Below are 22,130 nucleotides of genomic sequence, written 5' to 3'. Positions count from 1 at the left end.
TTGTTTGGAAGCTTAAGCTTCCACTTTTAATTTATGTTGACTTCTCTTCGTCGAAAAGTTGAATCTGCTAAAAATCGAGGACTGGAATCACTCGAAATAGTCGATATTTTGAGTTCAGAAGAGCACATCGTGTGCCTGATACTGTATGCGTGCAGATTTTATGTAAGTAGCTGTCAACTAATAGTAAAATATTTTTACCGTTTTACTTTTAAGTTTGATTTCAGCGGAGAGCACAACTAGAGGCATTTTTAACCAATACAATATTTTAATTTACAGGCAAATGAGCAGTTAATTTCGGTGAATAGCTTTAAGAGGGCGAATGATAGACAAAGTAAATTTGTATGGAATGAAATATGGAAAGGGTTGCTGTCCCCAGGTACTATTTTAACTATTTATCTTTTAAGTAAGTGCACTAACCTTTAAACTATGCCCAGCAAATTTGAAACGGATAGTTACAGTCCTATTCTTTATCCTGACGCCTCTCATACTCTGTATAAATAAACAAATCATCGCACCACAGGTTGGATCAACAACCCATGGTCACTGAACGAAATTAAACAGCAGTACAACGGCCTGACTGATTCAGCTCAGAGTGACGTCTTGTGTGTACTATTGCAGACAGTGACCATAGTCCAATTCCGAAGATTCATATCAGCCAATGAAGAGGAGTCCGTTGTAACCGAGGCAGGACCATCTTTAGTCCACGAACACAGTTTAAACAAATGTCCATTCTGTAACGTAGAGATCGAACCAAATGATAAATCCTCGAATCGGGTTACAGACAGGGTAAGTTATTGTGTGGGGGAGGGGGGAGGTAGTATAGTACACATACGTTAGGCTCTTACTAATTCGCTCGCCCAAAATTTCACGTTACTTTCCCCGTAGCTTAGTGCACTAGATTGCCACTATCGGAATCGTTCTGAATAGCCGATCCTTACCAATACAACACCATGGATCCGACTGGTGGTATCTGATCCAGTGAAAGCGTGGCACAGAAATCGTACAGAAAGCCCAATTACGGGATCCTAGCACCCTGTCACGTGATTAGCGATTAGGTAATCATTGATACCCCAATCAATTTCGCTAACGAGATAAACAAATTGCTTGATAACTTCGTCATTTTCAATCCGTTTCGCAGGGGATTGCAGCAGTATTGTTGCACTTACCAAGTGACACTGATTTCAAAGTTGGTGACTATCTACACACGAAGTGCAGAAGAAATATGACACGTCGCCCCCCAACTGAACCTGCATTGGAGCGTACTGTAGTAACGAGAGCTCAAGTCGATACATTTGATTATGCAAATTGCTGTGTATTCTGTGGGCGCCGGACAGTCTTGGACGCTAGGAATCCTAATAAAGATACTTACTGTTTGATAGAAACACTCGACTGTGCAGCTAACATCAATAGTGTTATTGAGCATCGCAATGACGATTGGAGTGCAGAGGTATAGACCGATTTTAAATGGCTTCATAAGATACCTACTTCTATATTATAACACTAATAGTACAAAATATCGGAATGGATTGAAACTTAATTTTAAAACATACTTCGTCTTCACAGTATAGTATAGGTTTCGTCCAATCAAGTTAACATCCTCCAGGTAAAAGCGAGAGTTCCAGTTGGCATTGATTTGCCAGCAGCTGAAGGCCGCTATCACAGGAAATGTTTCCAGTCGTTTTTCAAGGATCGAGAGAAGCCCCGTTTCGACAAGACATCTACACCAATTTCGAAGAGGGGTAGAAATGTAGATGAGCTGAAAAGTAACACACTAAATGCAGTGATACTTGAACTAGAGGGGTCCAACGATGGTGTCAAGTCTATGAACGATATTGCCAAGACTCTCGAAGAGAACGTGGAAACTTATTCGACTCGTCACATCCAGAGAAAGCTAAGGGAACACTTTGGAAATAATGGGGTTAAATTTGTAGGTAAGATGCCACATGTAAACCGTATAATAAAAAAACTATATCCTAGGTTAAAAGTAGGTTTACATTCTAAATCCATTTTTCAGATCTTATGCATACTATTTTATAACATACAAATTTCCTTTCCTTAGATGGGCTGGTTGTGGTGACAGATAGGACAACCAAGATAATAAAAGACTACCACACCCATAATAGTCGAGACAAACAGAAACTTATAAATGCGGCAGCAGATACGATCCTTGAGGAGACAAGAGTTTGGCTGCTGGATTCCGATAATCTCCGTAAAGAGACGTCTTATCCTGACATCGCTAATCTAGATATCAACAGCTTAACGAATGGTATTATTAGTTTGACAATAGTATAGTACGCTTTTCCTATGATTTTCATGAGTAGTATAATTGGGAGAATCTATAGCTTTCTAGTTCTACCTCGATTGTACGGAAAATAATTTAATTCACGCTTCAGATTTACCACCACTCCTCAAGTCATTGGTAAAGAAGTTCATCCGGACAGGTGTTAAGTCAGAGGCAAAGCTTGTTGCAAGCTGTCATATGTTAGTTCAGTCAGCATTTCCAGGGCTGGCAATGATGCCTGTTCCCTTGGCTCTTGGTGTTGCAATGCACCACCATTTTTCATCCAGATTTTTGATAGATATTCTTAATTCGATGGGATATAGTGCACCATACACAACCGTGCTGGATTTTGAAAAATCTTCTGCCTTAACACAATCTTCGACGACCTTGGACGTTTTTAGTAGAAATTGCCAATTTATTGCAGACAATCTCGATGATAATCCGGAAACTATTGACGGGAAGAACAGCGTACATGTTATGGCTATCATGAAGGTTGTAACATGGATGTGGTAAATAGTGGTTTTTCTTCACAAATTTCGAAAATTTTACAAGTCCAAAATATTGAAAGTGAAAATTTTCAAATTTTTTATAAAATTTAGTTCAATATACGTGGAATGTAATTGTGAACATTTTTTATGAAAATATATTTTTGAAATATTTGAAAATTTATTAATTATTTAATTAATTAATTAAATAATTTTTGTTTGAAAAAGTTGTTAAAGAAAAAGTTGTTCTTCTTTCTTTTCTAAACACAATGCTTTAAACTAGAATCTCATAGGATATTCAGAACGTGACTTATTTGCGGAAAACCAAAGTGGTAAAAAGGTGGTAAAAAAGTGGTAATTGTGGATTTTCCTGAAGTCTTTTTTTTTGGGAACTCTCTGGAATGATTCCTGGGACATGTCCCGACCATATCCCGTTAAAATCGCTTTGTTGCGAATTTTGTCCGACAAAAAGACGGATTTGACTGTACTACATTGCTGGTTACTCTTCTATGCCGTGTTCAGTATTTTCAATACCAGAATATTTCAATGAACCAGAAATCTGTTAATTTATATTACATATTCTGATATTAAACGGGTAGCTGATTTTGATAAAATAAAATCGTGATCCGGCGTGATCAATTATTTTAATAGAAGTACAACGGCTGCACCCCTGACTTTTTAACTTAATAAGAGACGTATATATTAGGACATTTGTAATTTGATAAAATTTAAAATTTTGGTGTGTGAATTAGAGGTCTTTAAAACAAAACATATTACATGTCAGGATTCATCAGAAGTTCAGAAGCCTAGCGATTATAAAATTCAGATAACATTACTGATTACTCTTTTATGCCGTGGGAGTAAATTAGCAGGACACAGTGGCCCTCGGGTCTTTAAAACAAAACATATTACATGTCTGGATTCATCAGAAGTTCAGAAGCCTAGCGAGTATAAAATTCAGGTAACATTACTGATTTGTGATTACTCTTTTATGCCGTGGGAGTAAATTAGTAGGACACAGTTTGCCTCTTGTAGTCCGAATTTACATAACCTCATTGCTAGAATTCGTTCCTTAAAACAAATTTTCCAAGAATTGTTCCAGTTTCTCCCTCCTTGCATGTTGTACCCTCTTTGAGAGTGAGACCTATAACTGTAAGAATATTTTTCAAAATTTGCAGGACTTTTCCTTTGACCCTTAATGCTTAGTTAAATTGGCACAACAAAATCTTTCTGGATTTATCTTTTCACATTGCTAGATTTCAATTCTGGAAGCAAATTTCCTGAAATTATTTTCCAGAGAATACAATATGCATCCCTTTTTCGAACTACACTTATTTCGCAAGAGCTGCTTGCAGACCCTAATAATTAATAAGCATTTTTTTTTTTTTTTATCTCAACTCTTATTTTACTTCGGACATTCCAACAGCCACATTGTTACACAAGTGTGTAACCAGCCAATTACAGGAAGCCGAAGGATTCAATTATACATTAGGCCAGTGACGGTTAAGGTAGTGTGTACCATACTTTCTTCGCCCGAGACTTTGCTGCAATGGGCAGCTCCTCATTTAACCCTCACACCCGATTTCTCGAGTATTTGGCTGAGTGGACCGGGGGGCTGCATAGACCACTCAGGATCCTTAGCTGAGCGTCGACGACGCTCACCCCACGGCTAGTGACAGAGTCGGGAATCGAACCTGGTAAATCGTATTATTTTAATTATTCTTGAAACTGTGTTTGAAAATGATCTCTATATTGCCAAATTGCTCAGCTAGGCCTTTATTTACACGTTTTGCTGTTTTTGAAATTCAGGCTGTGGCCAAAGCGCGTGCTAAATTAGAAAAACTCTAAGATTTTGGCCCCCTCATGAAGAAAATCATTCCTACACTAGTAGAGGCTCTTACGGGCTTTTTCTGCTTGATACACTAAAATCACCAGACCCATCTTAAAAGACGTATTTTTGACCGTAGAATCGATTAAAAGTGGTTAGAAGTGTTTAAAATGGGGGTTACCTGGTTTTATTTTGAAAAAACCGATTTTTGGCCCCAAAAATGGCCATTTTTTGAGGTTTTTTAGAAATTTCGACAGGTTAATTCAATCGAAAAGCTTAAATATTTTGGGTTCTTGTACATTTTTATTTGCCGCACTAGCTTATACCAATATAATAAGCACACACAAGAGTTTACCTGGTCAAAATTTTAAAAAACCTCCCAAAAAAAATGTTTTTTTGCGCGCTAAATTTTTTCGGCTCTTTATACATCCACAATGAAATATTTTTGCCCACAAAGTGTTTTAATACTGTTCAATAATAGTTTTTCAGCGTCAAAACAATTTTTGAAAGCGGAAGAAAAAATTATATTTTTCGTGGTGCTGAGCACTTTGAAAATTTTTGAATAAAATCGAGCGCTACCGTAAAATTTTAGTAACCCTTCCCTGAAACTCATTTAAGTTTTTGTACCGGTAGTGTTTTGTCCTTTTCTGAAGTTCATGCCTTCTCTGGCTTAATTTCATTTAATATTGTTTAATACAGTACAGTTAAGTGTTTTATAATAGTAGAGTGGCATTTCTAATACTTCAATGTTATATTGTTGAGATACCTTTACTTGGCTGATTACCTTTTGTCAATTCAGTTAATACAATTTCACCAATTTAGTATTGCATTGCTTATATGACTATTTGGATTTATAATTTATCGATTGTGGGTATGAATAAACTTTTGGTTCACAATCAACAATATAATGTCTACTGTGTGGTACCCTTACAAGATTAATTATAGATCTTTTGACAGGAATGCCTGACTTAAACCCCCTCATCCATCACTTATTCCGTGCTGCCTGTTGGATGGGGAGTAATCCTACCACAAACTGAAATATTGTTAAAGTACCCTTCAGTACACATATAGGGCACTGTAAATAATGTAGATTAATTACTGCTATCTTCTCAATGCAATTTTGAATACATGTCAGGAACACCTGACTTAAACCCCCTTATCCATCACTCATTCAGTGTTGCCTGTTGGATATGGAGGAAATCTACACCACAATGTGGAATATTGTAAAGGCACTCTTCAGTACACATAAAATAGAGCACGGTAAATAATATAGATTAGTTGCTGCTATCTTCTTAACATGATTTTGAATTTATAAATAATAGTAGAGTCAATGTCAGGAATGCCTGACTTAAACCCCCTCATCCATCACTAATTTCGAATAAATGTATAGATGCTGCATTGAATTCATGAAGATATCATTCGTTTTGAGCAATCATTCTCTTAGCTCCCCCGTTCTTTGATTGTTTCAAAGAAGTAGTCAAACTACAATATGTATTGTTTAGTTACATCTATTGCCAAGTTATTTAAGCCATTTCATCTCTAGTAGATTCAAATAATTTCTGTAATTCTGAATTATGTTGCTGAACAAACTTCTATCTTCTTAACATGATTTTAAGTAAATGTCAGGAATGCCTGACTTAAAGCCCCTTATCCATCATGTCTTTCATTCCGTTTTGCCTGTTGGATGTGGAAGAACTCTACCACAAACTGGAATATTGTAAAAGTACCCTTCAGTACACACATAGAGCACTGTAAATAATATAAATTAGTTGTTATTTAAGCTGTGTCATCTCTAATATAGAATTTCTTTAATTCTGAATTATGTTGCTGAACAAACTTGACAATCACCATTAGAAAGAAAGTGACATGTTTATGGACCCAGAACTAGCTAAGACAGTTCTCTGTGTACATGCGGATCACTTCAAGAATCTTCTCGATGAAAGAAGCTCGTATGGTTTGTTAAAAGACTTCGATCCGCTCACAGCCATGCAGATTAAGACGAATTTAGATCGACATCATTGTGATAACACTGAAAACTCAGATGGTTTGATTTTCAGCTAAATTATCATAATTATTATAATTAATTATACAGGCTCATAATGTTAAATTTCACAAACTGAATCTGAATAAGTTGTAATTTTAACTCAATCTAATACTGTTCAAACAGCTTTGTTGGATGATATTATCAATGCTGTGTAAGTTTAAACCTTTTATAATGAGAGGTACATAAACAAACCTATATTTAACAATACTACATTCCAGCTTGGAACAAAATGAGTGAAGTAGAACAACGCCCTGTTTATCGAGACTACATCAATCAACTTGTCGGCTATGCAGGTCATTAATATTATTATGCTTTTAACAATATCTATTGTGAAATACATGACGAAGGGTTGAAAATGTACAGTAACAATAATATAAGTTGCAAATACACAATATTATATGAACGACCCTTTATAGGCTCTATAAGTTTTGAATAATGATTACTGCAGGGTTTCAAGATGTACAAGGCATCATATCGAAGATTTCATACGCCCGAAAGAAGGCCAAATCCGATTTGGCTCTCTGGGTGTATGGAAAGCTCTCAACCTTCGAGAAAAGGACTGTTCAAAGGAACACTCAAATCCCTCCGACAGGTTTCTTGAATTTGTTGTTTTCTTGTAATTATTATACACAATAATTTAGTCTACACTACATTACGTCAAATTACCTACTATAATAAAGAACTAATATTTTTGTGTTAGCCAAGTTGAATGTGACTAAATTTTGGTGGACTTTTAGAATTTGAACGTTATATCTATCATTTTCATCTTCCATCTCATATTATATACTAAATATTCAAATAAACAGACAAAGTTAAGCTCTCGAGGCTCTCTGGTGGCGACATAAAAGTGCTTTCTCAGTACTTTCACTCGCTTTTGGACAAATCCAGTGAGTTACATTTTTATGTCATGCTTTTTAAAACTTTATTCATAAGTTTATGATTCATCAAAAGTGGCTCAAGAAGGGTAGACAGACGTAACAATTTTGAATTTGTAGAAGTTAAGTTTATGCATTGATAAAAACTATTTAAAAAATATCATTATTTTGCTGTAGGGTATACAAAAATGTGACCATACATCAATCTTCAGAGTGCTGTATCTGTACTCGAATAGAAATAAAGGATTTTAATGAAACAGTTTTCTTCCACTCTGAAAGTGAACGGATGACAAAACAGTCGAGAGAATTCCTCGCCCTGCTTCAGAAGATCAATCCTGGGTTGTGCCCACCAAAGCAAACATCATGTGTGTGTATTCAGTGTCTGAACGATGTGAAAGACAACTATGACAGGGTGAGTGGTTTCCTCCTGTGTAACTAACACTTTAAAACAATATTATTTAAAGTTAATTAGACAGATAGCGAGTAGTAATTTTTTATCCATTTCTATTGGATTTGCAAACTATTTACATAATGTATTTCTCTTTAAGTGTGATATCAAGCTTATGTCACATGGTATTATTGATATAAACGTGGGAAGTTATCGAGGATTTGCAGGTGAACACTGCTGTTTCTAAGATTGACGAATCCTCTTGGGATGAAGAAACTATTGCCATCCAAGTGGAAAAAGTCCCGCCTTTTTCACCCCCCTCAAGTAGACCTCAGACCATGTGGAGACCTTCCTCATTTAGTTCCCAATCAAGTGGACCAGATGTTGATATGTTTGAAATGGACTGGGACTTGTGCTTCATATGCCAGATCGATCAGGTTTGTGTGAAACTTTTGCTCGCAAATATAATTATTATAATATTATTTCAATTTAATTATAAGAGTATGAGAGGCCATGTTAGTCTTCTTTTACAATACGAATTTCCCTAGACGTTAGAAACGAAAAAGGATAGTCTGATTCAAGGAAAAGATGAAAGTTTCTTCGTCGATTTCGCAACATGCTATCTGTGGATGTACAGAAATCGTCCGGATCTGTGCAACATTGATGTTAATCCTGATGCGCATATGAATAATTGCCCTGTTCTTACCCCTGAGAGTCTTGGAAAATATCTCTTTAGCAAGCTAGGTAGATATCACAAATCGTGTCGTGTGAGGTACAGCAACTCTAGAGTGAACAAAGAGAAGGGTAAAGTATCTGTAAGTTTGAAACCTGCCTCTAAGGCTGCTAAAAGGGAAAGACACGTGTCTGCGCACGACAACACCAATGCTGCATTAATGAGTGCTGGTATTGACACTGTACGGACCTTTTTACTGGAGCAGGAGAAGTTTTCACCAGAACTTTACCGCGTGTCTGACCTGCAGCTTAAGTACAATGACTATGTGACGTCTAATCTACCTGAGAACACCGCAAGCTCCAGCAATGTTTTATCTGATCACATCACTAAGTTTTCAGAGAAACTTGCGGAAGCAATCCCTGGACTAAAACGATTCACTGTTGGTAAGACGTGTTATGTGTGTTTCGACAGCATGATCGTTGCTAGTCTTGCCGCAACAATAGATGCGGAGATGAATAGAGATGATGACACGTTATCAAAGACAGCACTTATAAAGGAGATCAGAAAAGAACTCTTTCGATATAGAAACGAATTCGTAGGCAGGTTTGATGCATCAATTCTCTCGAACACTCCTTCTCGACATTTACGAGCTCTGTTGAATGAGATTCTGGACGGAGATGAAGACTCGATATCAAAAGAAGCGGATATGGTTACAGATATCATCCAATTCAACTGTCGGGGGATTTTTAAAAGTAAAAGAAAGGTATGACAATTCCTCAATATCAGTTTATCCTCTTTGTAAATGGTGTGAGCATACAGCTGACATAGTTTAATTCGTTTGTATGTGAAGCTGATTATCTTGATTAATGCTGAAGTTAAAACTAATAAAAAGTATCTAAAAGCGTTTTTGGTTCTATCGTGCTTATTTTATTAATTGTAACGTCAGCATTGATATTATGCTTTCCGCGTCAAAGAATGGCGTTTGTCACTTTATCACAAACACTAATTATGAAAAATATTTCAGACAAGTTTCAGAAAGAAAAATCCCATGAAGGAAACGCCTCAGTTCCAGTACATATCTCTGCATTTGTACGGCATTATTCCGTCGCGAACACTGTTTGATTTTATTTACAGTAATGGATTGGTGCTGAACTACCAAAGGGTAAGAGTTAAGACATGGTTTAGTTTATGGCAAACCAACAAACTCTATGTTAATATAAATATGTAGCATTGCGACAATTCTGCAATCCATTTCAAATTATGGATATCCAATTTCACATTTTATAACAATTTATAATGATCTTCAGATACGGGAGTTAATCAACATTCTTGTCGCCACTTCTTTGGAACAGTTCAACGAAGATGGTGCAGTAGTGCCACTCAACCTCAGATTAAAACTGTTCCTTATTGGTGTGAAAGACAACCTGGATAAACATGCTCTCAGTACAACTGGTCGAGAGGGCTTTCATGGCACTACCGTTAGCTTGTTTCAGCAACCTACCAGAGGTTAGATCATTTGGCGCAATAATTATCAATAAAGAAATTTTGTTTAGCTAGATCATGCATTTCTTAAAACTGGTTAATACGTATTTAAACCTATTTTATCGTAATATAGCATTGATTTTTTCTAATATTTCTGAACTCAACTAGTCATTGCTAATTTACTGTAACCTACAGATAATGTGGGAGAAAAACGATCTCGTCCACAACTATGTCAGGTTGATTCTGAAACAACTTTTGAGGTTCCAGAATTCTTCAGACTGGATTTTGCTGACTTTACTGAAGTTCAACCAAAGAAAACCTATCAGTATTTTGCGCCTTATGAGTGTGATTCGCCACTGATGATGGAGCACGAACAATCCACGAAGAGTTCCTTGGACGAAGAACGGAAGTGGCTGGAGAGTGCTGCCGAAGTTGTGCAAGCAATTCAAGAGCCAGAGAATATCACAATTACAAACGTGGCGTACCATTCTCGGCAGGAGAATGCAGTGGAGCCGCATGAACACCTCACCATAAGTGCGCTCCTGCCTGTCCAGTTTGAAGTCGCTCACACCTTCAAGATGATGCGACACTGCATCGACCTAATAAAAGCCGCCAAGGATGTGCTGAATCCCTCGCAGAAAACAACAGTGGATGTTTCTGATATGCCACTGTATGCTCTTTCGAAGCAGATTCAGTTCACCATACCAGATCAGTACGGCTTACAACTTTACTTACCACTCATGGGAGATCTTCACACGGAGCAGGCAAGCAATTATTTACGTATTATTATCCAAAGTTTTTTGATTTTGGTATCACCGCTCACGTTAAAAATTTTCAGAAATTTGTCAAAAAGAGTAAAATTGCACAGTAACTTGCTCGTGCAACAATAACTGGTGTGTCATTATTATCGGTTTTGTTGCGAGGAGTGTGCTCAATTGCCTCTATTCTCAGTTTGGTTGGATATTGATGTAATACTATACTATTAGCGTTCTCATATTAGCCACAAGCTTTCTAAATTTTAACGTATTAGACAAAGAAAAAGCTCGCAAGTCGCAACTTATTGCAATTATTATAAAATACGAAACACATTGCTCTCAAAGGAAAATCGATATCTTTAAAAATCAGCATACATAATCGGGGTCCAGATTACGTTCATCTCTAACGCAACACTTCCATAATTTTATTGATACAATCAATAAACATATAAATAGAAATGCAACGAAAAATATGATAACATAGTCAATAATCGAAAAATTCCCTAAGGTCGATTTTACATCATAAAAATTTAAGTCAACTTTACTTTCCGTTTTTCTTATTCTTTCGTTGAGGTTTTTGAGTTCTGGAATGGTAGAAATATTCAGAACATCAGATTCGTCAAAACGAAACAGGTCAGTAGAGTTGGCGTCGTAGTGCATGTTTAGGGTGAGCGTGTTGTTGTAAGTACTAGGGTTAAACAAAATCCTAGTACCCACGTGCACTGCCTGGTTCTCTACAGACCAAGGTATAAAAGTTGCCTTATTGGGCGCGAAATGTTGAAGAGCATGCCCATCTCCGTTGAAGGCTGTTGCTCTTTCTGTCGAAGTAATAAGTACCCCTGTGTTCAACGACTCAAGGTTGTACGGGGAGCAATTGCTCTTCGTGAGCTGACAAGAGGAGCTGAGCGATGAATTTGTCAGGCAAGACAATGACAAGCTCCTCCTGAAAGATTCATCAGAACACAGTCCAAACAATCCTTCTCTGCACCCCTTGAAGCTGAAGAGAGCACCGTCCTCGATAATTATCTGAGACGATTCCCTTACTTTGTAACATTCGTTCTTTTCCACTGGGTAGAAGCCAGTTTGCAGAACCTCGTAAACAGGACTCGGTCTCAGAAGTCGTGGCAAAGTCATAACAAATGAGAATCCTATATATTCGTCACCAAAGTTTTGACACGCTGCCACTGGCAAAAGACGAGCGTGCTTTAGCAACAAAGCTGGGTCTGACACATCACTTCTCCGAACGACGTCATTGTCCGAAATAGAGTCAAACAGTAAGTCGTCGAAGAAGAGATCAGTTAGTTGAAATTGTCCTGCCATGCCCAAAATGCTCAGCTGCCTAATACGATCCTTGTAAGAAGCTACGTCATGTACCTGTTGATGGAATTCTGTGTAGTCATTATAAAAATGTATGGGTCACCCATTCAGTAATGGGAGACCCAGAGTAATAGTGTCAACTGACGAAAAAGCCAGAACAGTTTGAACTTTTTGTTCGATATTCAATATATTGCAATATTTTGTTTAAACTACATAAACGTAAAAGAAACTTGTAATGTAGCTAACCAGGTCCATATACAATGTCTGCACGTCAAACAGGCAGGAATCCAACATAATCTCGTTGTTTAGATATAATTCGAATGTCTCGATTGTCCCTACAAACACTTCACTTGACGTTACCTACGGATGATAATATCAGGCGTCTGTGATATGTTAAATACACTGGTTAATTTTGGTGCCATTTCACTTATCTATTGTACACTCAACAATTGCACGTCAATGTTACCTGTTGTTCGAGAGCTGTTTTAAAGTATGCTTGATTATCCTCGACTTGGTTAAGTTGATCTCTCTTACTTCGGTCCTGTACTTTCATCTTTCTTTCATCTGAAAATTGTAATCAAATTTCAATTGACAAAGTTGTCATAACCCCACTGTAAGCAAGTTTAATTCAATATTTAGAACTTTTTCTGCAGCTTTAGAATAATAGTATAAGAGTTTTAATCATCTTCGACTATAAATTCGTGTATATTTGTGTAACTTACGCAGCATTCGGTTTGTACAGAAATGCGATGTGTTCAAGGCTCGACGAAGGTGTTTTTCGTAAGACTCCCATGCTTCAACACATTTATACCTTGGATTAAATAAGGGTTTATAATTATTATTTTTTCCTATATTCAAGTTTCTTTAAATGTATGCAGTAGAAAAGGGCAGTAATAAAGTTAAGGGCGATAATGTGTTAAATCGTGAAACTCACTTTTTGTGCAGCTCTTTCTGACGAGTTTGAGAAACCATCGCCATCAAAGAACTGATCATTATCTTGCTATCTAGGATAAACTGGGGCGTTTTTAGGTTCGGTATTTTTAGTTTTATCTGCAGACCTACTGTGTTCACTTCTTTATAGCCTGAGATATATAAAGTAAAACATTAATATATCATACAAAAAACAAGCTCGAGTTTGTTTATCTATAAACATAATATCTACTTCATAGTCAGAGATGATGAAACGCCAACTTTGTAATGAATGAATCATTATTTATTGCATTATTGTAACTTTGTAATAATTCCAGTTCTTTTATTTACTTGTGATGTTTCCAATTCTGGTAAGTGCTATCCCTAAATCTGACAGCACGATGATATCGGGGTCTTCATCGGCTTCAACCAACCGTAATAGCAGTATGATGCACATAAACACGGTTAATTTCATCCTTCTGTCAATAAATATAGTTAACTTAAAGGAGTATAATTTCGGCTGTTGTTCACACATTACGTAATAATTTTTTGGAACATCCCCCCCCCCCCCCCCTCCGTAATCAGTTTTACACATAGCTATTGTGTCAAAATAACAATAGTGTAATCATTCGAAACCCCCCCCCCCCTCAGCTGATTACGTAATATGTGAACGACCCCATATTCAGTAGTTTCAGCAAAACAAAAAAGTCTACATAATAAAGAGTAAATCAAGCTAGTATGTTATCAATGTGAATGAAGTAAAGGTCATCTGGTGCAGCGAGTCAACATTAATCGCTAGGCGATTGAACGGCAGCTCGCCAACATAGAAAGTCAATAATTGAGGTACAAAGAGTTAGAATAAAGCAACAAATAAAGAAATAAATACCAAAATCTGTTTATGATATAAATTGTAATCTTCTCCGTCCTTATATACGGAAGGACCCGTGATACAGCTTGCCACCTTTGAATATTTACAAATATCACACGTTTCAATTCAAGCCTCAAGGGCTATATCAGAAGCTATATAAATAGCCATTTATTTTGAGCTGCACGATTTTTAAAGGCTACGGCGTGGTATTTTGCCCTAATTTCAATTTTAGCAATTTGGCAGGTATTGGTTGCTACATCCATATCCAGTTACAAGGCCAATATGATTAGTCGGAATTTGATCAATTTATCAGCCTATTATCTTATTTCGGTTCACGATTTTGTTTATGTAGGATCAAAGCTTGCATCAAAGACTGACCGACATAAAACTTTAAAGGCTACGGCGTGGTATTTTGCCCTAATTTCAATGTTAGCAATCTGGTAGGTATTGTCAGCTATATCCATATCCAGTTACAAGACCAATATGATTAGTCGGAATTTGATCAACTTATCAGCCTATTATCTTATTTTGGTTTTTATTGGGTCTTGTCCGGATGATTATCTAAGAGTGATATTTCCTGGAGTGATGTAATCAAGTTATCTAATGTACCTGGCTGCTGGTTCGTCTCAGGATACAATATAAAAGACTTTATATTGTAGGTTTGTGTATTTAAGAAATGTAAAAGAAACTTACATTACTATTCGATACAAGAGATAATAGGTAATCAGCAGAACTCTTTTAGACTCAACAGCACTCTTTAGAATAATCTGAACTCATAATTGTCCAGTCTTTCGAATAATAAAACAATTTAAATAACTCTAAATTGTCGTACGATAAACTCATGTGATAGTTCTGTTTTTAGAAACGATGACAAATGGTATCGACAGGAGTGAACTTAGAATGAGGTGTTAGGACACATGACTTGTTTGTAAATAAACGACTAGGTTTATGAGTGAAACTATTGGACATTAGTGGACTTGAATTCTGTCTGAGGTAGTTAATGACAGGTACGAAACTAAATGCTGGGAGTTTGGGAGTGTCTATGGTTTGAGGTGCTGAAATTTTGGAATCTAAACGCTACAATTTGAGGAGAAGGTGATTCGTGATAATTTACAACAAACAAAATATGAACTATATAAATACTACTGAGCAATTACCTTAGTAGGATAAAAACTTGATTACATTAAGATTAAAGCTATACTAAATTTCAATCTAATCCTATTCTAATGCCTAAACGAAAATATACCTTCGAATAAAAAGATATTGATAAAAGAAGTAATATGAGTGTTGTTAGTAAGTAAGATTGACATCACGGATCAATGATGAACAATTTGTTTCTTAAACAAATATCTATCGAGATAAAATTTGACTAGTTATAATATTTGATAATATAATCATGATAATAATCTGTTGCTGATATCTGTTATAAACAGAGACATAAATATCTGTTAAAAACAGAGACATAAAACTTTGAACAATTGTTAACAATTTTTAAAACAAAAAATACATGATAAACACTTTAACAGCATTTCTGACAGAAGTTTAGTTTAACCTTTGGGCATAAACATTTGATGCCAATCCAACAAAATAAGGCAACCAAAATTAAACCAGCAGAGATTCCTAGCGGGAGCCCTATTTTTAGTCCCAGGTTCGATCTCTTAGGTACTGTAGCTACAGTATCCTCTGTTCCTGCAATATGTTTAGAATAAGTAAAAGTTGGTCAAAATAAGGTATAAATGATTTCAGTAAAGAATTTGTGCACTATATTGTGCATGGCTAATCTCATATTCACTCGCCTCTCAGAATTAAAGGTTATTCATATCAATTATACATAAAATATAAAATATAAATGGTTCGGGTTATGTTAGTTTACACTTCAAGAGTGCAAGACGACTCTCTCGTATTTGAAATCTCGACTCACCGACTAAGCTTTTACAGCTTACTGTAACCATAATCTTCTTCTTACTACTTAGAAGAAGGGGGAAAGTGGAACTTTCGCATTCCTTCACCACCTCGCATCCTAAAATGAAAACAGTCAGAAAATATACAATTATTTTGTATCATGCAGCATAAGCTCTAGCTAATCCTGAATATATTGGTCTCGATTGAATTATCGGTATACTTTGCTCATCATTTTATTAAGGGGACCTATTTACAGACTTAATAGAACATACTTTATATTTGCTGTATTATAACTTAAGATGGCACTCACCCTCATACTGCGCTTGGAGACCCTCCAGCTCTTCCTTGCTCAGATCTGCGCTGCTCATCCTGACACACTCTTCGAGGTCCTCGTGGGCTGTGTCGGAAATGACGAGCCCGACGAGGACCAGGATCAAAATCAGCTCAGAAATATTCATTATATCAGTTTAAATTAGGTGTGCAAATGATGGTGTAAACTACGGAACTGAACAGGTCACAAGTGCGAGCACTGGTACCCTGTGTCACGTGACGATGTAGCAAGCATTCATGCCTCGTTAGACATCTGCCAGGGTCTAATTACTCCATATAAGGAGAACTGCAGTTGGGTTCATACTGGATCAGAGTCACGTGATAGAAGTAGTTGTCACGTGACCTCATTTCACAGACTATAACAAGCATTCATATCTCGTTAGACGTTTGGCAGGGTTATTCAATATTAGAATAACACTAGAATTTAACCATGGATATGGATCAGAGTCACGTGATACTGATAGAAGCGCTGGAAAGTTAATGTTAATTTAGGGTAATGGATATTAATATTTACTTTACTTTACGTTGGTTAGCTGCAAGGCAGCAGGGTCATATAAAAATATAAAACCACCGTTTTACCTTTACTTCGGACAACCATGGCCAGCACCAGTACTACAGGAACCCGAAGGATCGATAACTAAGGCGATTAAGGTAAATATTACACCACACTTTCTTCGCCCGTGGCTCCGCTGTATAGATCATGTACATCTTCTCATTTGACCCTCACACACGATTTCTGGAGCGTTCGGCTGAGTAGACCGGGGGGCTGCATAGGTCCATCAGAACCCTATTATACACTTTTATTTGCAGTTTACCACGTTTCAAGTCGGATGATATTGGCAAGCATCACATTAACCGCTATATAAATAGCCATTTATTTTGGGCTGCACGATTTTGTTTATGTAGGATCAACAGCACTCTTTAGAATTATCTGAATCGGAACCGCTATATAAATAGCCATTTATTTTGGCTGCACGATTTTGTTTATGTAAGATCAAATTTTAAATCAAAGACTGATCGACATGGTATGAAATATGAAACTACTTTAAAGGCTACGGCATGGTATTTTGCTCAATATCAACTTTAATTTTAGCAGTGTTGGTAGGTATTATCAAATTGTCAAATGAAGATATTGATAAAAGAGTTTATTTAGCCATGGATATAATAGAAATTAAAAATTATGTTACAGAGACCTATGTATTTTGAATGTCGTGATTGACCCTATGTATTTTAGGTCATTCATAACTTAACACAGAAAAGAATTGTAATCAAACAAATTATCTATACCAGATCGGTTCAAAATAAGTATAACTTAAGCTGGTTGATGAATGTAATGTTTGAAATTGGTAGATGTAGCAATGTAATCTATATATATTCTTAGGTTTGCATGCACATTCAGTCTCAGCTCTTGGAGAAAACTGGCTTGGAGGACATTCTCAGTGCTTGTGACATATCTGTAGTTTCACCTTCAAATGCTGTTCTCAGTGTACCTATGATTACACGCGCACGCTACATGATGGAGGTAAATGTTTAGAAGTTGAGCCAGATGACTCCAAAATTATAAATTGTGTCTTTGAACGCAGAATTGTGCGAAGAAATATTTACGAGTCTTACATCCTGAGCCTAATGTTACGTTGATCGTAATGTTATAGACATTACAGTTTTCATATAATGCCAGGTTATTGCGATCACACTAGAAGTTCTCAAAAGGAAAGCATACGAAGATTCGTGCAGTGATGTCGAGATAGATGCCTGGAGTGCTAACTGCTTCTCAAAATATGTCAATTTCGCTTACTGGGAGACGGTTCTAGAATTTCAAATAACAGTCCTGGCTTTTATGAGGTAAAGAAAACAGACAAAAATAGATATGTGTATATATTATTATAAAATTGTGATTTATAATCTGTATAGGGGGCATTTATGCTGTCAATATTGGATACATTATGATCGTTATCTTCCAGGTCAATACGAGAGAGAAATTTCGAGAAGAGTAGGGCTCTGTTGTCAGCACTGACAAAATACTTCTTTGCCCTCGATCACACCAATTACGCTAGATGGACCCCAGTGAGCCTACTTGACTTAGAGAACTTTAAAAAGTTGATTCCAGACGAGTATGAGCAAGTGAAGAATTTCTTCACTGTGACCAAAACTCGATCGAAACATTCTGCCATTGCTTTAGACCAAGCCCATGAGCAGAATAACGCAAAGATAAAGGATATCAAGGGTGGTCTAGCTTTCCTTTGTTCCGACGATAAGACGACACTATTGAAATGGGGTCTTTACAGTCCAGAATTCCTTAGGCTACAGGAGGAATACGAAGCAGCCGTGAACCCTACGGCGCCTCCAACTGATGTAAAGAAACATCATAGTGACTCTGTTACCCACCAAAAGGAGTGTCTAAAGAACATCAAGAAACTTGAAATGGCTGTTGGGGGTGTTTTAAACCCATTCGCTTCGGAATCGTCCACACTACGTTCATTAAGAGATGGAATGGAGATCCCACAGTCAGCTGAGATTGAAAATTCAATCAGGACTCTTAAGGCAGTTGGTAATGAACAGTATAACGAGTATGTAACAGAACGGCTACTCAAACCACTACCTGAGAGGAAGCCTATTACTGACGCTATTCACAAGAACAATCTCATCTTACCCAAAAACAGCAATGCTGCAGAAAAGAAAGGGCAAGGGTTATCAGATCGAGACGAGAAAGCCCTTGTTCGTGATCTGCAAGTTATTGGTCTTCTAAGACCAAATGAAGTTAAAGATGCCCTTAGGTTAACATTCGTTTATTACAACAATTTTACAATCCCAATTATCTAAAATTTGAATTTTTCTGAACAGTTTAATCTATCAGCTATTATTCCGCATTTCAATATTTTGACTTTTCTAAAGATAAGCGATTGAATAGATAAATTAATATGTTATCTTAGTATCAATAAAATAGCCGATTTACGATTCAGGTACGAGCCTAAAGGTTTTCCCTTGGTGTTTATGACGAAAGGAAAAATGTACCAAAACCAAAAGTCAGCAGTACTAGACCGTTTCAAGGCATATAGTGCGAACCTTGAGCGACCTGATGTTGAAGTGGTCGTTGTAGACTTAGCTCACTACCTCTACATGTTTTCAAACAGAACAGGAGTCACGCTCATCAGACATATGTTCAATGTAAGTGCTCTGCTATGCCGCTAATAAGCTCCTTCCTTCTTTCTGAAAAGCCAACACTAAGGTTTCGACGTTTGCGTCAACCCTTCTATTGTGTCAGAAAAACGTGGATTACTCTTCCATTAAATGATAGTTCAGTCCTTAAAAAGTATACTTGTTTTGGAAACTGGATCTGAAGTTTTACCCTGATTTTAAAATTTCTCCTGTTTCAAATTATTATAAAACCGAGAGAAGTTGCAGTTACTGCGGGCCTTCTGTTTGGAATCAGCTTCCTTATCAATTGAGAACATTGACCGATATTGCTTTGTTTAAAAAGAGACTAAACACTCATCTCTTTGGAAAGGTATTCATATAAGTATCATATAATATCTTTAAATTCATTAAAACCATACTTCATAAAAAATAAGTTCTTATTTACATGTTCAAGAGTCGCTTTAGATGGCTTGAACTGAATCTTTAGGTTTTGAGTTTTTTGGCCATAAAGCGATGTATAAATTTATAGTTATTATTATTATCATTATTCACCAGGAGATTTGGAACGCAATTGAATCCTTGGTGCAGAAGCATAAATGCAAGACACTTGCTTTGGTGCAAGATCGGTATGATGTCCCAAATCCACTAAAGGCTCAACGTGGATCCGGTCTTCGCCAGCGTGTGACACTAGACTCCCCGGTTTGTTCACATCATGTGTTGGTAGATTTTATAACAACCGTATTTATAACACTTCTTCAGAAATATTGCATCCATTTAATTGAGCATTCAATCAAACTCCAGAAATCACCTAGATGCGACTTAATCTAATCCGTTTTTTTTCAGGTGCCCAGCCACTTTAGGGAAGATTATATGAAGAATCCTCAGAACAAAGAAGAGCTGTACGAAATGTTCATGACGTTTTTGCATGAACGGTCGTTAGAAAAGGTGGAGATGAGAATCTATGTCACCAAAAACTCTAGAGTTCTCTCAAATAGAGGTCCATCCTTTTTTGAGCCAAGCAACCACATCGAAGCTGACACCCGTGTGGCTCTCTTCGTGAAAGATGCGTTGCAAAAAAACTTCAAGAGAATTCTTGTGAGAACTGGTGACACTGATGTCATATTTATTCTTGTTGGACAGTGTCGAAAGTTTCTGCTGTTGAATAAGAACCTGCAACTCTTTGTTGATATGCACACAAGTTCGTCTAATAAGGGTTCTTCCAGTTACATCGATATAGTGAAAATAGCGACTTCTATTGGAATCAATAGGTCTGTTGGACTACCTCTTCTTCACGCCTACTCTGGATGCGATTATACGCCCAGCTTTTACGGTATTGGAAAATCGAAGTGGTTCGATACATACTTGTTACACCCAGAAGTCATGGACATGTTCACAAGGATTGTGGAGAATCCTGAATCAGTACAAGAAGCAGAAATCGTCAAGATAACACAGTATACCTTAGCTGTGTACGGGGTGGATGATCCTAAAAAAGGCCTGCTAGAGGGCAGATTTGATCGACTTACTTCAAAGAAAATTAACACCTTTCGTTCGCTGCCGCCATCACCTGGTGCTGCAATCATCCAATTCCGTAAAGCTGTTCATATTGCAGCACATATCTGGGGCAAAGCGTGTGAACCTGAAATAACTCCGCCAGATATGTGCAGCCCACTACAAGGGTGGAAGAAGGTCGGCGAGAACGTGGAACACATTTGGACTGTAACACCTGAGCCAACTGACAAGGATCGCTACGCTTGCTGCAAGAAGACATGTGGTTGCAGAAGAAAGCAGGACATTTGTCAAGGAAGATGCTCCTGTCGTGATGCAGACATGCCTTGTCTTTATTTATGTAAATGCAGAAGGAAATGTGCAAGTTAACGTCTTATATCAACGTTGATCCAAAATGTATATATAGGAAAACCTATTAACAATTAATATTGTAACCTTGATGCCTGCATCATAAAGATTTATTTTGAAAATGATAAAATTAGGACACTCTAATATATTTCTAACCCTTTTTCGAACAGCTTTCCATGTCCAGTCCACATTAAGCCTTATTTCAAGGGAAAAAGTTGATTTTAGATATTATTATTCATATTTGATAGTAATACGTGAATCGTAAGAAGATTTATCTTCAAAAACATGTTCGATTTACTGATTAGATCGGTGGCATCTGTAGAATATAGTGTTTATGTGGATCAATCTGTTAAAGCAGGGCTACTGTATCATTTTAACATTAATTTTGCATAGTGACGATACATTTATTCTGCCTCCTGTAATTATCTATTTCTCCAGTACAGTGTTACGGTACCACGAGGTTTTTAGCGCGGATATCGTGCTAGATACGGCACGCGCGGCAACCGAATCAGATTTAAGTGCAATTTTTTCATTGTAAACACTACATACAACGCGCAACACGTTCTACGAGGTCTAAATTTTTGAGGTCTGTAACACTGGAATGGAGCAATATTTAGACGATCTGACACTTTCTGGGGCCTAAGCAACCTAAGAGAAATTAGGGGAACAACTCAGAACAAATTTTTAGTCGAAATTCTGGTGTCTGTCGATGTCCGAAGTTTTGGCAGTAAAGTGATCACAACACAGCTTCTGAAGGCACTAGAAGGTTCCCGATACCGTCAGAGTGTTCAGTACACTCCATTCTATCATATAAAAACCCTAAAAGAAGTCCCAGGGCTCGAGCAAAAAAGCGTGATATTTGCCCGTAAGAGCCTCTACTACTACACAGTAATAAGATAACGTTTGGCCAGCATGTTAATTAATGGTCGATAATATAAACTGATAATAATGGTCAAACCAATAAAAACCTACATAGTGTTCATGTGATATTCTTATTCATTATA

General features: G+C 36.9%; 1 protein-coding gene across 1 annotated transcript; it reads left to right on the top strand.

Moving 5' to 3' along the window:
- Positions 1 to 6,452: 6,452 nt before the first annotated feature.
- On the top strand, positions 6,453 to 21,521 carry LOC134812699 (uncharacterized). The gene is made up of 16 exons (XM_063820205.1): positions 6,453 to 6,638; positions 6,857 to 6,931; positions 7,087 to 7,230; positions 7,445 to 7,525; positions 7,726 to 7,925; positions 8,129 to 8,338; positions 8,450 to 9,337; positions 9,599 to 9,736; positions 9,882 to 10,080; positions 10,252 to 10,820; positions 17,519 to 17,659; positions 17,816 to 17,979; positions 18,099 to 18,911; positions 19,098 to 19,302; positions 19,828 to 19,971; positions 20,116 to 21,521. The coding sequence occupies exons 1-16, from the start codon at positions 6,461 to 6,463 to the stop codon at positions 21,145 to 21,147; spliced, it is 5,181 nt and encodes a 1,726-aa protein (XP_063676275.1). The 5' UTR covers positions 6,453 to 6,460; the 3' UTR covers positions 21,148 to 21,521.
- Positions 21,522 to 22,130: the final 609 nt, after the last annotated feature.

Source organism: Bolinopsis microptera, chromosome 3 (assembly GCF_026151205.1).
Source record: "Bolinopsis microptera isolate Bmic1 chromosome 3, MBARI_Bmic_1.0, whole genome shotgun sequence".
NCBI lineage: Eukaryota > Metazoa > Ctenophora > Tentaculata > Lobata > Bolinopsidae > Bolinopsis > Bolinopsis microptera.
Note: the sequence above shows the minus strand (reverse complement) of the source record. Positions and strands in the feature narration are given on the sequence as shown.

What these genes read in the sequence shown, in the direction of transcription:
- LOC134812699 (XM_063820205.1), top strand. Translation starts at nt 6,461, where the DNA reads ATGTTTATGGACCCAGAACTAGCTAAGACAGTTCTCTGTGTACATGCG. An exon ending in CACTCAAATCCCTCCGACAG is followed by an intron (nt 7,231 to 7,444) that starts GTTTCTTGAATT and finishes TCAAATAAACAG; the next exon opens with ACAAAGTTAAGCTCTCGAGG. An exon ending in CTCGCTTTTGGACAAATCCA is followed by an intron (nt 7,526 to 7,725) that starts GTGAGTTACATT and finishes ATCAATCTTCAG; the next exon opens with AGTGCTGTATCTGTACTCGA.